Source organism: Amblyomma americanum, chromosome 4 (assembly GCF_052857255.1).
Source record: "Amblyomma americanum isolate KBUSLIRL-KWMA chromosome 4, ASM5285725v1, whole genome shotgun sequence".
In the NCBI taxonomy this organism is placed as follows: Eukaryota; Metazoa; Arthropoda; class Arachnida; order Ixodida; family Ixodidae; genus Amblyomma; species Amblyomma americanum.
Window position 1 is genome coordinate 118597387 of NC_135500.1, and position 15869 is coordinate 118613255.

The window sequence follows — 15869 nt, forward strand, 5'->3', positions numbered from 1 at the left end:
TAGTTAAGTACAACGCACAATACAAGGCAAAAAGTAAAAACAATTATAATTATACAGGGCAAATCGTAACTACAAGACATCCATCGCCGCGAGCAACAAAAAAGTAGCAAGAATGCATCGCATGAGCCCAATACACATCTAAAGAAAAAGCAGTAGCCATAATAAAAATGCGAATTCTTGAAACTGCACAAGAAACCTAAACATAATGCATTATACAACGAGGAGAAAAAAAAAACAACTTATGGGACAGAACAACCTAAAACAAGATACAATTTCGTTAAAGAAAATGTTTGTGCAGCTGGTCATGGAATGGTTGGTGGCTGCAGATAGATGCGATACTGTCGGGAAGATCATTCCAAAGAACAATGGCACGTGGAAGTGCAGATGAATTGAAGGCTTGTGTTCTTCCGTATATGCGTTTAATGCTATACTGATTATGGAGGCGGCGTGAAATGCGTGAAGGTTCTTCGAGGGGCAAGGGAGATGGCTTGGTGCTGGGACGATATTTATGAAGTAAGCATAAAAGAACGATGGAGCGACAAATATCGAATGGTTCGAGAGAGATATCGTTTGATCTTAGTGATGCTGAAACGGGGATTGTACTTTTGTGTGATGAAACGAGTGGCTCTATTTTGTACGGATTCAAGTATACTGATAAGTTAGTTTTGATAAGGGGATCACGTAGGTGAAGCAATTTCTAGTTGTGGACGCGCAATTGTTAAGCAAGCCACTTATCGCACGTTATTGGGGGCGCTTCGCAAGTTCCGGCGCAGGTACCCAAGTGATCTATAAACTTTAGCGCAAATGGATTGAATGTGCTTGGCCCATGAAAGGTTATCCGTGAGGTGGATACCAAATACTTATAAGATGGTGCCCGAGACACTACAGTACCATCAATGGAGTACGAGATATTAGAATTTGTACGCTTGCGGGTGAAAGAGATAACTTGAATTTAGTTGAGTTGAGCATCATTTGCCATTTACTACAAGCTAGCCTCCAACTTGACTAGCACAATAAGCTTTATGCGACAAGAAATCATATGGCACCACACGGAACGCTGTATGAGATACGGTTGCGTCAAAATGGGTTTAGAGTCTTCTCCAAGTCACTCATGTCTACCCCGACCTCACAAACCCCACCTGCATCCACTGTGGTGGCACTTCCACTCTCGATCACATGCTATGGGAGTACCCGAAGGATCCTCCTCAGTAAGCTTTTGTAGAAGCTCTCTCATCAGAAGACCAGGAAGAAATGCTGTGCAGCTAGGGTCCCGCCGTCCAGACAGGAGCAAAAGTGGGCAGGCTCATGAGGTTTCGACCTCAAGAATTCAACCTCAACCTCAAAATGACCTCAACCTCACGTCGTGAGGCAAGGTTGAGGTGAGGTCGGCGACGGCTCGAAATTTTGTGACTGAGGTGACCAAATCAGACCTCAGCCTCACGCATGAGTTTGAGGTTGAGTGAAGTCGTCATTCAGTGTGGTCAAAATTTCGAGGTCGAGACTTTTTTCAGTTGTCGCGTCTTACTCCGCCGAGTGCCGCTTCCGAAGCGGAGTTGGAGCGCACCACCGCAGTGTTTATTCAGTGACGCTAGGTGTTCGGCTTCCCCTGTTTGGACAACCGGATGCCGCACTCCGCTCTTAGCTTTTGGTGCTGCGCCGTAATGTCCGTTCAGCCAGAGCCTACAGGAGGACGCACCCTTCTGGTCTTCATGGAAGGAGTACTGCTGTCACGGCACGCTACCCTCCCCCCCCCCCCCCCTTCCTCCGCTGGCGTAGCACCCGTAGCTGCCTGCCGGTTGGCCCAAACTGACGTGAAATTACATCGTTGTCACGTGACTAGACGTCACGTAATATTACATCGTCGTCACGTGACTAGGTTCGAAGTCACACTTCATCGTTTTCGCGGAAGGTGCTGTGTGCTGCGTTCCTTTGCGACTGGAAGCTTTCAAGCTGCCGTTGGTATCCAGGCGCACTTCGGCCTCGCACAGCCGACGGTGGTAGATCAAGTGCATGTGCCAGGTGTCGGAGGCTGAAAGTCTCCTACCCCAGCCTTTGGATTCCAGATTTTCCAGCCCAGAGGACGGAAAATCTGGAAAGTAGTCTCCTATCCCAGTCATTGAATTCCAGATTTTCCAGCCCGGAGGGCGGAAAATCTGGAAAGTAGTGTCCTATCCCAGTCTTTGGATTCCAGATTTTCCAGCCCGGAGGACGGAACATCTGGAAAGTAGTCTCCTATCCCAGTCTTTGGATTCCAGATTTTGCAGCCCGGAGGACGGAAAATCTGGAAAGTAGTCTCCTATCCCAGTCTTTGAATTCCAGATTTTCCAGCCCGGAGGACGGAAAATCTGGAAAGTAGTCTCCTATCCCAGTCTTTGAATTCCAGATTTTCCAGCCCGGAGGACGGAAAATCTGGAAAGTAGTCTCCTATCCCAGTCTTTGAATTCCAGATTTTCCAGCCCGGAGGACGGAAAATCTGGAAAGTCGGCGCGCAGAAGAGGTTCAGTTCCTCGTGAACTCTGAAGAGAAGGCGCCGGAGAAGGAGGGCTACCTTGGAAAATGCAGTATTTCCGGCGCCGTCGGGTGTGTCGATGGCACACTCGCTATCATTACTGCGCCGCGGGCCAAGGCTGCCCGCAGCCTTCTGGAACGGGAAAGAGTACGACGCCTTAAAGGGACGCTGAGGAGAACTCTATCATTTTTTTTGTTAGCAAAATCTGAGAGTTCGGCATTTCATGGCTTTGTTGCCTCTTGTCCGGGCGCGAAAGATGCATTTATTTCAAAGAAATTAGGATTCGAAGATGAAAAATTTTTTCCCGCCGCTCTAATTCAAACTCAGGGAACTCTTATGACGCCACGGCAACTCTTACGACGTCTCAGAACGGAGTGACGTGAAACGTGACGTAAACGCAGACTCCGTGATTTCTGCCGGCTAGCGGTGCGGTGCGCAACCTTCCTTTGCCAGCCTCAGAGATTCGTGGATTCCATGAAGTAAGGAAAATTCCTCCAAGGTGGCGCCTCTTGTCCTAGGAAGTCATCACGCTTGTACTTGGGAGATTGGCCTGTGGCGGCGACACCTGTATTTTGGTTCTTGCTATTTTCTACATTACAAGAGCTTTGTTTTCAGTAAGAGTGGCATTTTTGTGATCAGGAGCTGCTATTCTATCGATACAAGCCAACTTCAATTTCTCCTCAGTGTCCCTTTAAACACACAGAACGTGATCAGACTTCACACTCTGTACTTGGACACGCAAGTTTGGGCCCTGTTTCTGTCAGAGGTCTGCGACGCCAACATGCAGTTATCGCCGTCGACCTCCGCAGTCCATGATCGTGCCGTGATGCCTGTGTGTGGAAGTCTTCTGGGTCTGGCGGGACACAAAGGGAGGCTTGCTCTGCGATGAAGAGTTCTACTCCGTAAGCATTAAGAAAGCCTTGTCAAGCATCGGGCCATCTCGGTTACATATAGCACAGTGCATTTTCTCGCTACAATGTAACTACAAAAATGAGGCGCGCTGTTATTCTTTGGAAGACGCGTTGCGGTACGATACACACGCCTCGCGCGAGTGGCCCATACATGGCTTCTTGCTGTTGCAACCGAACACAAGGCATATCAATAGTTGTTGAAATGGACGTTGTTATCTGCCCAAAAAATCAAGGCAGAAGTATCTACACGACGCTTTTGTTGTGTAAGAAAACGTAGCACATCGTGATAAGTTACAAGGCTGGTCTTGCAGCGGTCGTTGCTTAATCATCTCAGCCGGCATTGTCTGAGCGCCCATGAATATCCTCTTTCAAAGCCTGGCAGCAGAATACCTGATTTGAATCCTGCGTTGTGGAAAGAGCTGCTTCAATCGTGCTGAAATCAGCCACGGCGAAGGACATGTTTAACTGCACGTCATTGTTGGTTATGCATGGTAGAGTGGCTGCCCGGTGGAGACTTGGATGATGACATCAATGCCAAGCTATCCAGGTGCGGCCCCTCCATAGGGGTTGTACAACTCGGCACACGCCTTCATGATATCGGTGGTTGAGCGCGCCATTGAAGTGGTCAAGAGCCGCTTACAGTGACTGCAAAAGTAACTGACGCTCCAATACCAGCCGGAGCCAGCAGTTTGCATCCTTGCAGTGTGTGCCGTTTTGTCCAACCTCTGTTTGGAGGCCCCCATTTCAGCAGGTGAGGATGATGCCGCTGGCCCGGCTGACAACGGGCCGCCTTTGGCCAACAGCTAGTTGCCATGCAGGGAAACCCGCCTGACGTACCTGCGGGGTACATGTAGTCACGAGGAACTGTGTTGTCCACTGTGTTGTCATGAAAACCTGAGTCAAATAATACACTACACGCACCAGAGGACCCACAATCACGTGCTAAAGCTGGAGAGCCCTTCCCGGCGACTTTTTCATGCTCGCACCCTCCTCCGTCGCTCGAACCTGCGTATACAAGTTGAGATGTTGGTATTGGTTAGATTCTTTCAGACGTCACGCAGCTACCGTGTCCGCGGCCAATAAGTCGCGTAGCTCCGGCGGGTCAGGAAGCTTCGCTCCCGGAGGTGGGGCCGGTGGAGGAGCGCCGACCTTCCAGCGTGCAAAAAGTGACGAGAGGGGAGGGAAAGGCGCGAAGACGCTGAAATGCAAAATTTGGCCATAGATAACTCAGCTTCTAGAAAGCGCATTTAAAAAATTCTTGATAGACATTATTCGTGAAGCTGTGTGCTTTAACATCCTAGGCATACTGTAACTTTATTATAGCCCCTTTGTTTTCGAAGGCAGCATACAGAGGCCTGAAAAGGGCGTTTGCTGGGCGACAAAATTATCTACGCTGAGTCCTCTCGCTGTGCCGGATAGAGCTAGTAAATCGAAATATACTGATATGTGCCTTCGCGTATCCATCCCAATGGAAAGTGCATCGACGACCAGTTTATTTACATTCGCTAACTACTCTCATGTCTAAAAAGAGCATCGTGAATACCTCCTCCCCTCCCAATTTTTGAAAGATAGTGTAGAAGGTCTGTGCTTGTCAGTTGCCGGTTCGTGCGTGAATGAGCGAGAGGCTTCCAATACGAACAAGTATACACGAAGCAGGTTGCCGAATACTGACACTGAAAAAGCACTCACCGATGTACTGGTGGTAACCGCGTATGGGACACCCATGCCCGCAGGCCATAAACTCTCTGAGGGTTCATCCCCGATTACAAGCTGCTTCTATTGCATGCACATTAGTAGTGTCTGTACACTCCTTATTAAATAATACCAGTATCATTTTGGCTTTCCTGTCTCACAAGGATTCTCAGAATTTTTTTATTGAAAACTTCTTAATCGCTTTTTGTTTTGTTTTTGTATTCTGAGGTCGAGCAGCGGACCTCACCCTCACAGTTTGAGGTTGAGTGAGGTCACCAGTAGCCTCAGGAAAAGTGAGGTGAGGGCGTCTCAGGGGACCTCAACCTCAACTGATGAGGTTGGGTGCGGCCGGTAATTTTTTATTTAGGTTGAGTTGAGGTCGAGATCTTTGAGGTCAAATGCTCACCTCTTGACAGGAACCACAGAGCGCGTCGAAAAGGTCGCCCCCGGCTGTCAGCTAACAGACACCTGGTTCTTCTCCCGAGAACCCAGCAACCAGGTACGAATACAAGGTGAGGCCCGAGGTCTCACCCCACCAACTCGAGCTCAAGCTTTCTCCCACCGTCCTCCTAGAAATTCCTCGTTAAGTATGTACACCCCCCCCCCCCCCCCCCACCATCGCCTTTTGGGGCACATTAACGGAGTAGGTTCCAAGAGAAGGCAAGCGTAGCAGGGGGCGGCAGAAGGTTAGGCGGGTGGATGATATTAAGAAGTTCGCAGGCATAGGGTGGGCGCAGCTGGCAAAGGACAGGGCTAATTGGAAAGGCATAGATGAGGCATTTGCCTTGCAGTGGATGTAGTCAGGCTGATGACGATGATGATGATGATGATAAAATTGCCTTGGGCCTCTCCTAAAAAAAATTTCTCGCTACATGCTTGCCAGCAACCCTTCTTTTTCGACAATAAAGTTTTTTTCAATCCTTCATTCAGTTTTTGCTGCAATTTAGGGGCACGCGTTGTTCATTTCTCCTTTATCGTGCACGCCTACGGATGGTGCCAAATGATTCTACGACGAGCGAGGGCGTTACAATAATAATAATAACATTGATGTTGTCATTACTCGATAGTTCGCAGCAATGCATGCGTTGCTGAAGATAAAAATTAAACCGCAAAAAAGAGGCAAGACAATGCACTTCCTTGCGCCGGATATCTCAACTTACATTTTCTCTTTTGATTGTACGAATCTGCCGCAGTGCAAACAGATCAACGCGAGAAGGACGAAGTTCGCGCTTCCAGGTGAAGAGAGCTGAGTGTGAACCGCAGAGCTAGCAGAGCCGTTGTCGCCTCGAGAACCGTCGTCGCGTTCCCATCCGTCAGAGGCAGCGCCATGGTTATCCCCGTGGCGCTCATCACCGACATCAATACGGCCGTGGACCTGTCCAACCAGGCATACGCCGAGGACAACAAAAAGCAGTACGTGAACGCTATCCGCCTCTACCGCAAGGCCATGGAGTCTTACCTGAGCGCGGCGCTGCTCATTCGCAACACGTGCGCACCGTTCGTCGATCGAGGGCAGAAGCTGAAGGAGTTCTCGGCCAGTGACGTCGACCAGGTGGTGTTGGGCGAAGGAATCCCAGAGATGAAGAAGATCCACCACATCGCTGTTCTGTCACAGGTGAGTGAACCCCACTAAGCGATTCGGGCACCGTGACCTGAGAGTGAGCTTCGGGTAGCCGTGCAGTGCATGAGTAAGGTAAGCATCTTCGACCACCTGGAGATCTTTAACGTGTACTGACATCGCACAGCACACGGGCGCCTTTTGCGTTTGATGAGTGTTAATTTTTTATGGCGCAAGGCATCTGGCACCAAAGCGCGCCATGGCACAAGGTGTTTTCGTCTTCTCAAGGTGGGGTCGAAGACCCATTTCCCAAGCATTTCACTCTAAAGAAGCCGAGCACCAGGCTAGGGGAACGCCTGAACACATTGTATTACCGGGGAGTACCCGCAGGTGCTGGGGATCGAATTCCGCACCTCCCGCATGCGAGGCGGATGCTCAAGCCGCTAGGCCACCGCAAAAGGCGGCCGTGTGCTGTGCGATGTTAGTGCACGCTAAAGATCCCCAGGTGGTCGAAATTATTCCGGAGTCCTCCACTACGGGACCTTCTTTGCTTCCCTCACGGCGCGGCTGACTTGTCCACCGAGAAGTCAGGCAGTTACCTCGGCTTTCATTCCCTGATAACCAATAATTTTTTAAGGTTGCTTAACTATAGCGGAGATTGAATCACTGCCGAATAGAGCTAGAACACGAGAAAAAGGTTACGCACAGGAAGCAGCGTTAATGTCCTATAAGAAACGTTTCACTTGCGCTGCTTCGTTTGAGAACCCTTATTCCCTGTCGAGGTCCTTAAAGGAGTGCAGACATCTAACTTTGGTTGCATATTTTCTTCATTGCAATGATGTGGGTAGCATTACGAATATATTTAATACTGTGCGCTTACCCTGACATCCTGCAGGCAGTGGGAGACATTGGGAAGGTGCGTTGTAGCGACCTCAGGATGGCAAGGTCTCGAATTAGCTATAGACTTGAAGAGGAAACGGAAGAAACTATAGTGAGGCAGCAGCCCATCAACAAGTTATCTTTAAAAGGAAGATTATTGGAACCCAGGATCTCGCTGCAGAACAGATATTCGGCTTTAAATCAGGAAGATGTCCATGTTCAAGCAATGAACGATAATCTCACAACTATCGTTATGGAGTGAACAGTAGAAGTAGGCGGCAGGATGGTTAGACGATATACCGGAAAGCTGTCTCAGGAGACGAAAAGTGTGATTAAGAAACGCCAAAGCATGAAAGCCTCTAACCCCACAGGCAGAATAGCACTCTCAGAGCAATCAAAACTAATCATTAAGCGCTAGGTAACCAACATCAGCAAGTTTAATATGGAGAGAATCGAGCCTGCTATAAGGAATGGAGGCAGCCGAAAAGCGCTAAAAAACTAGCCGTAGGCAAGTTTTTTAATGCATACATCAAATGTATGCGTTAAGAGAGAAAGATAGCAGTGTCATTAACAGTGTGGATAAGATAGTTAAAGTAACCGAAGAGTACTACACAAATCAATACAACAGCGAATACAATCAGGACGTTAATGAGGAAGCCAGTAGCGCACAGCAAAGGGACATCCCGCGCTAGTAACGAAGACGGAAATAAAGAAAACCTTACGAGCAGTGCAAAAGGGGAAGAGCTGCTGGGAACGATCAGGTAACAGCAGATCTGTTCAAGGACGGTGGGGAGGTTGTGCTATAGAAACTAGTCACCCTCTGTACGAAATACCATTTGACCTTGAGCGTACCTGAAGCTTGGAAGAACGCTGACATAATCTTAATTCATAAAAAAGGGAACGTCAAGGACTTGAAAAAATTTCAGACCGATCAGATCTCTTGCCTAGAAAGTGTTTATCAATGTTATCGCTAAAAAAGTCAGTACAACCTTAGACTTCAGACACTAATGCAGACTAATGGAGAATAGACCGTATTCACACTATCAAACAGGCGATAGAGAACTGCGCAGAATATAACCAACCCCTATACATAGCCTTCACAGGTTATGAGAAAGCATATGACTCAGTACACACCTCAGCATTCATGCAGGCATTACGGAATCAAGCTGCACATTGTGAGGTTGTAATAAAGGGATGAATACGCCCCCCCCCCCCCCTTTACCGCGGCTGACACAGTTCAGAACCACCGACCGCCGTCGCCCCCCCCCCCCCCCCCCCAACCCGGGGTCGCGGGTGCTACCTAGCACACGCGGACCACGGCGGGCCTTGATCTGAGGGGGACCGAAGGAACGATACTCTGACTGACAGTAACAAGACATTTATTACTGCAATAAAGCTAGCAACCAAAAACGGTATGGAATCGAGGTCGTCCGATTCGCCAGCAAGGTTACGAGCAAATGTTTGATCACGCTAGGCCAGGGGAAAGGCTCCGAGGCCGAACGGGGCGAGCTAGAGGAAAACTGTCCCCACTAGACCTCACCTCTCTGGCGGAGAGCGGAGCGCCGCGCCGGAACGTAGCGCGAGTCGAGTTCCGGAGCCGGAGAGAGCCATACCCAGCGCGCGCGCGCAGCAATCACGCCGTCCGGGGCGCACGTGGCGCTGCGACGCCGGCGCCCTCCCTTGTTAGTTACAGTAATTAGAAACTGTGGAGGACCTATCGCGGCAAACCGAAGGGGATGATCCCCCCCCCCCCCCCAAACATTAAATGGACTAACGCGTCTGAAAGCACATACTATGGAGACCTCTGCTGGCCTTCGTTTACTTGAGGCAGCTCAGTTGCATCAGGCGGCAGCAAAGCGGTGAGCACAGGACACAAAGCCTTGGTGGCTCCCCTGGATGTGCAAGATTGTAGAAACGCTCTTTGCGTGCCTTTCAAGTAGGTTACGGGAGTTTAAACGACGCCCGCAAGGGACACGTGGCGCAGTGCTTAACTCTCTAGCAAACATTCGAGCGGCAGTACAAACGCGAAGTTCGAGTGAACAAAGCCCTTTATTGAATTGAACAAGACTGCTCAGTTCGTGCGAGGTTAAAAAATAGGTAGGCCGCAATTTTCGTTCCCTTTCAACGCCACGGTCCGGTGGTCGTGTCTCTTCTGACGTTGTGAAAGCAGCTGCAAAAAGCCTCATACCTAGCTACCACTGACGACCAGCGCGAACGAAACAAAGACCCAGAAACAGTTACGAGTGCGCAGCCGCGAGGAGGCATCAGTTATGTGGGGTAGTCATACTCATCTCACTGCGCTAAGAAGCTTCTGAGCGGTCGGCACCCAACGAATCGGACGGTGTCGGCGCGCCCGGTGCCGAGCTGCAATACCAGCGAGCTCGTAGCTGCACCCGCACTGGCTCCAGGCCACCCGGCACCCGTAGCCGCGACGCCCATAGTCGAAACAGACACATCAGAGAGAAATGAGTACAGAAAACTATAGCCACGCGGCTTCCGTACTCACTGGATTCAGGCTTGGCAACTCCGCGGGGCTCCTGTACCATTCTCCGAGTCCTCCAGGACCCCACCACCAGAAAAAAATCAAATTCACAACACCCATTGTCTCATTCACCTTGAGGCACAAAAGGACGCCATCACTCAAACTATACAAAACATACACCCCGACAGCCATTCCATAGGCTGGGACGGAACCGTTTACCCCCTCTCCACCTAACCCGGACTTCGACAGAGACATCACTTTTGGTGATTTCAAACGATCACTGATTACCGTACGCCTCTGTCCAGAACCCGGACCAGACCACATCATATACAAGGTCGTCCACAACCTTGACGACACCTGATCTCAGGAACTGATAGACCTCTCTTTGATGGGCTTTAGGCGGAACGGAATGCTGCCCTCTACCTGGAAACATGACACATCACATTTGTTCCCAAACCCGGCAAGGCACTCCAAAACCTACGCCCTATCTCTCTGACCAGTTGCGTGGGAAAGCTAATACATGTCGTCCTCGGCATACTGTAACCCTTTGTAGAAGCCTCGAGATTCCTATCCAACAACTAATTCAGCTTTCGTCCCAATCTCATTGCACAAGACGTACTCTTCTTCCTGAAGGAAACCTTATTCTACACCAAGAAGCACATGGCCAACACACTCGCAATTCTCGCCCCGGACATTCAAAAAGCCTTCAACATTATTAGCCACGACCATATCCTTCAGAAGATATAGCAACAACACAGCTACCATAGTCCTCCATAAAGTCAGCAATATAATTCTAATAAGGAATGGCGTCAGGCACGAAGACACGACCTCGCCAATGCTATTCACCGCCTATTTACAGGAGGTATTCTGATGCCTGAATTGGGAACAGTTAGGGATATGTGTTAATAGAGAATGCCTCAATAATCTGCGATTCGCTGATCGCATTGCCTTGTTGAGTCACTCAAGAGATGAATTCCAATGCATGGGCAGTTAGACAGGCAGAGCACAACGGTGGGTCTAAAAATTAACATGCAGAAAACCAAAGTAATGTTCAACAAGCTATCAAGAGAACAGCAGTTCACATTTGGTAGCGAGGTGCTGGAAGGGGTAAAGGAATATATCTAATTAGGGCCGGAAGTGACCGCTGCTCCGGATCATGAGAGGTAAATAATAAGAATGGGGTGGAGCGCATATGGCAAGTTCTCTCAGATCATGGATAGCAGTTTACCAATATCCCTCATGAGCAAAGTATACAACATCTGTATCTTACCAGTACTCACCTACGGGGCTGAAACGTGGAGGCTAACGAAAGGGTTCAGTTCAATGCAGGGGGCTATGGAAAGAAAAATGATTGCTGTAACATTAAGAGACCTGAAGCGTGCAGAGTGCGGGTGAGGAAACCAGCACGGGTTAATGACATCTAGTCGGAATCAAGAGGAAGAAATGAGCTTGGGCAGGGCATGTAATGCGAAGGCAAGATAACCGCTGGTCCTTACTGCTAACGGAGTGGATTCCAAGAGAAAGCAAGCGTATATAGCAGGCGGCGGCAGAAAGTTAAGCGGGAGGATGCGATTAAGAAGTTTGTGGGCATTCGGTGGGCACAGCTGACAAAAGACAGGGCTACTTGGAGAGACACGGGAGAGGCATTTGCCCTAGAGTGGGTGTAGTCAGGCTGATGATGATTATGATGATGATATCCTTCTCACCATGACCACTACGGGCTGTGGTTCACGCATATGTCGCTATATCCAAGTCTTTTTAACACAACGAATAGCCCAGATCCAACTCGGCACTATATCATCACCTCCATTCTCCCACCCCAACCGGGGCACTACACAAGGGGCCGTTCTCTCCCCCTCCTACTTATTGTAGCCTTAGATCCACTGACCAAATAACTCACCAACATACCTGCTGACCACCACGCAACAATATACGCCCACAACTTTACCTTATGCACGACTGAAGGCTCCATAGGGGAAGCGCAAGACACATTGCAATTAGCAGTTGATATTGTCACGAAGACGACGAAGCTGGCAGTAGCGCGGGAAGGAGCGCTCGCGCTAGGCCCACAGCCAACAAAATCCTCTCACTGCCATCGTTAATCTCACCTCATTTTTTGGCTGGTCGCCACGTATCATTTGGTGGAGGTGCGGGGTATCATCCCCCATCCTGGTCCTGGGGCTCCGTCGTCCTCCGTCAGCCGTGGTCGTCGGCCGTGAGTTCCTGATCCGCGCCGCCCGGCCGTGCCCCAGCCTGCCAAGCCCGAACCGACCTCGCCGCTCACCACAGCCCCGTCCCCCGCCTTGATCACAAGACACGACGACATGACGACGCTGCCGCGACCCGACTTCATGACCCGGCCAACCCGAGACCCTGCCCACACGTGAGGACACAGCTAGACCCCCTGCCCTTGCCGTTCGGTGCGTCCAAGGGCATCGGTAGTCGGCACCTGGCGGCCTGCGGCCCGGAAGCTTCGTAGTGCAGGATTCATTCGGCCATATCTTTCATCGGGGCGGCCAGCACTTCCCCCATGCAATTTCTGTTGTACCGTCCTCTTAACCCATCACCATCGAGCGCATCCCTTCTTCGGTGTCTTCTTCTATTCAGGATAGAGGCGATCGCTAGGCAGCCCCGGGTAGTGTCACGAAGGCGACCAAGCTGGCAGTGGCGGCGGACGGAGCGTTCGCGCTAGGCCAGCAGCCATTAAAATCATCTCACTGCTATCGTTCATCTCGCCTCATACTTTGGCTGGTCGCCACGCAACAATATCATCACCACGAACCTAACCAATATGGGCCTTAAATGCTCCCCGCTAAAATCGGAAGACCATGTGTAGTTTCATCGCCGTTTGCTAAACAGAAACACGCTTATTCCCGGTCGCATACACATGCAGTTTTGCGCCATTGCCGGTTAATTAGCCTATGCCGTTCCCTAACATGCTCGTCTTGCTGTTTGCGACCAGGTTCTTCCTCCATGGTGCATGGCAGCTGGAACCGTTACCTCCGGCAGGAAAATCAACTTCGACGAGGGCATCCAGGGCATCGACTCGGCCAAACAGGTGCTCAATCAGATACTGACAGACCCCAAGGGGAAGGCCGCGTCGACCATACTTCTACACGGGCCGCACGGGACAGGCAAGTCGCTCCTCGTAAAGTCCCTCTACGTCAAGTATCCTGAGAGGCCCCTCTTCATCGTCGACCTCGACCTCTTTGTCGCCGGCGGCACCACGCATGACGCCGCCTCGATGGCCAAGATGCTCGTAAGGAACTACACGAAGCACGACACCGCGGTGCTCGTGCTCGAGGGTTTGGACCAGCTGTACCTGCCAGACTACTCTGACGCCAAGAAGCCCGTGGTCGACGCCGTGAGGGCCGAGTTGCTGGCTTACCTCAAGGAGCTTGCGGAGAAGAAGCAGTACAAGGAAGTTGTGATCGCCACGGCGTCCCGGCCATGGCTCATCGCTGACGACATGCGCGACAGCTTCGACGCCAAGATCAACATCCCCATTCCAGAGAGCGAGGAGGCGCGCAAGGCGATCGTCCACACGGAGCTGGGCAAACTGCGAGTCCCCACCTACGCGGATGGCGACATCGAGAACCTGGCTAAGAACACGGTCCGTTTCTCGCGCTACCAGCTGCTGCGCATCATTCGCTACGCGCTGGCGCGCAACTTCGACAACATCGAGGCTATCGCGGTGGAGGAGGACCCCGACAGACTCAGCCACATGACCAAGGAGGACATCGACAAGGTGGCTTCCCTCATCAAGGCCGACCTGACTGAAGAGGACGAAACCAAGCACCAGGAGTTCATCGCGGCCAACCCGACGGCCAGTTAGCGGATGTCGGCGCTATGTCGGGAGATGCAGCAAAATTAGAGCGGATGCCCTGTGATAATCATCAGAGCGCATGTTTTTATTACTTCCTGCGGGTCACTACAGGAGAGAAGCGTTTCTTGTACGGGCGCACTAAAGTGCCAGTAATGCATTGAAAATTAAATTGCAAAAACGTCCGTCTTGGCCTCGCAATGTTTGACACCGTCTTCAAAGCGCCAAAAGATTTTAGGCCGTCATAAGGGAGAGAGAACAAACGTATTGTAAAAAAAAATGAGACCGGAGTGGATTGTGGGTTGGGTGCTCAGTCCAGCTTCACCTCCCACTGCTCCAGCGGCACGCTGAAGCATGCAGTGCTGCTGAGAAGCTTTTATGATCCGGGAAGTGAAGTTTGCCAGCTGGATACTTGGGCAAAATCGAAGGAAGACGAAGTATACGCGTACACGAGGCTCCAGCGGAACGCCGATGCTTATCGTGCAGTCTTTTTCTGTACTCGGTCACGTGTTCGGCTGGAAAACTTTACTGAAATTAACCAAGGTTATCATTGCACTACCCCATTAATGGCTCTAATTTTCAGAAAAAGTCAATAGTGTCTCGACAAGCCCATAATCGACTGCCTGACAGACTCTACTATGTGACCCACCGTGCGTTCCGAAGTTTGACAGCTGCCTGGACGAGTTTACGCTCAAAAGATGATTTCAGAAGCTCGTTGCTTTTGGCGGCTTTGTGATGGCTTACCTGTCGTTGATTGGATAACAAGCAGCTGGAGATATAAATTAAGACCAATGTAGTTAGCGTCCCGTTTCAGTTTGACCTGCGGTAGATTTCGTACTTTTTTTTGTTACCGCCGCTTAGCCTTTTACCGCATAGCGTATCATATATATTACGGTTCATTTTTTTGTTCTAACTAATCGTGAACGGTAAGAAAAAATTTCTTACTTAGTAATCAAGGTAGGGTGCGTTTTTTGCATTTATTTAGTTGCTTTCTTTTCAAATGTATCTGGTAAAGATAAATATTCTTGAGAAAAGCATGGTGCGCCAAGAAAAAAAGCCATCTGTGTGAAACTATTGCTAGATAATGCGGAACAAGAATACGCGACGATAGAAAGCTAGCTGAAGGGTTCAACTGTGAAATAAGAGCACTCATCAAAGCAACCACCCGAGTGGTGTCCCTATAGCATCGCTGCCAGCTTTCGAAGGCCGCTTGGACAAAGGGACCATTGACCCTTTTGAATGGTGAAATGAGTGCGCTGTACGCCGCCCTTAAGAACTCGCACGATTTGGTTTGACTTGGACGAACAACGGTCATCTGCTTCGAGACAACCCGCCAGCTTCCTGGCACATCACTCATTTCGAGCCTGGAGAATACTGAGTGCCATGCTTAATCCCAGAGTGCCCCGCAATCCTGTTCTCGCGGTGGCAATCTCCAAAGTCACCACCACTGCTCTTTTGGCAGAAAACCTTGCTGATCAGTTCTCTGCCCAACACACTGCAGCCTGCAACCTCGCTCCAGTTTTATCTCCCCCGCTCCCCAGCCACCTTCAGGCTGACGTTATTGAACTTTGCAGAACGGATATAACTGCACACGAGCTTTGTTATACTCTTGAACGAAGACGCGGTAGCCGCAGTGCTCCGGGACCAGATGGAGTGATACATAAAATGCTCCTAAATATCGATGACCGACAGCGCCCACACCTTTCTGCCTTCAGTCATGTATGGAGCACAGGTCTCGTTCCTGAAGAGTGGAGATCTGCTATTCCTCGCACCCATACTTAAGCGCGGAAGACCTCAGAAAACTATCACATTTTATCGGCCTGTAGCCCTTACATCGGCTGCAGGCAAAACTCTTGAAGCTGTAGCTCTTAGACGCTTAGAATGGATAGCCTCTGCCTGTCATGCTCTTTCTCCAGAGCAAAGTTGTTTAAAAAAAAAGACGCTGCACAGCGGACAGTATTGCTCAAATCATTTCAACACTCGAAGAGGCCAAAGTAAATCGACATGTGGCTTAT

General features: G+C 50.2%; 1 protein-coding gene across 1 annotated transcript; it reads left to right on the top strand.

The window, feature by feature from the left end:
- The first annotated feature begins 6358 nt into the window (after nucleotides 1-6358).
- On the top strand, nucleotides 6359-14086 carry LOC144130324 (vacuolar protein sorting-associated protein 4B-like). The gene is made up of 2 exons (XM_077664261.1): nucleotides 6359-6727; nucleotides 12994-14086. Exons 1-2 carry the CDS (start codon nucleotides 6440-6442, stop codon nucleotides 13864-13866), a joined length of 1161 nt encoding a protein of 386 aa, XP_077520387.1. The 5' UTR covers nucleotides 6359-6439; the 3' UTR covers nucleotides 13867-14086.
- Nucleotides 14087-15869: the final 1783 nt, after the last annotated feature.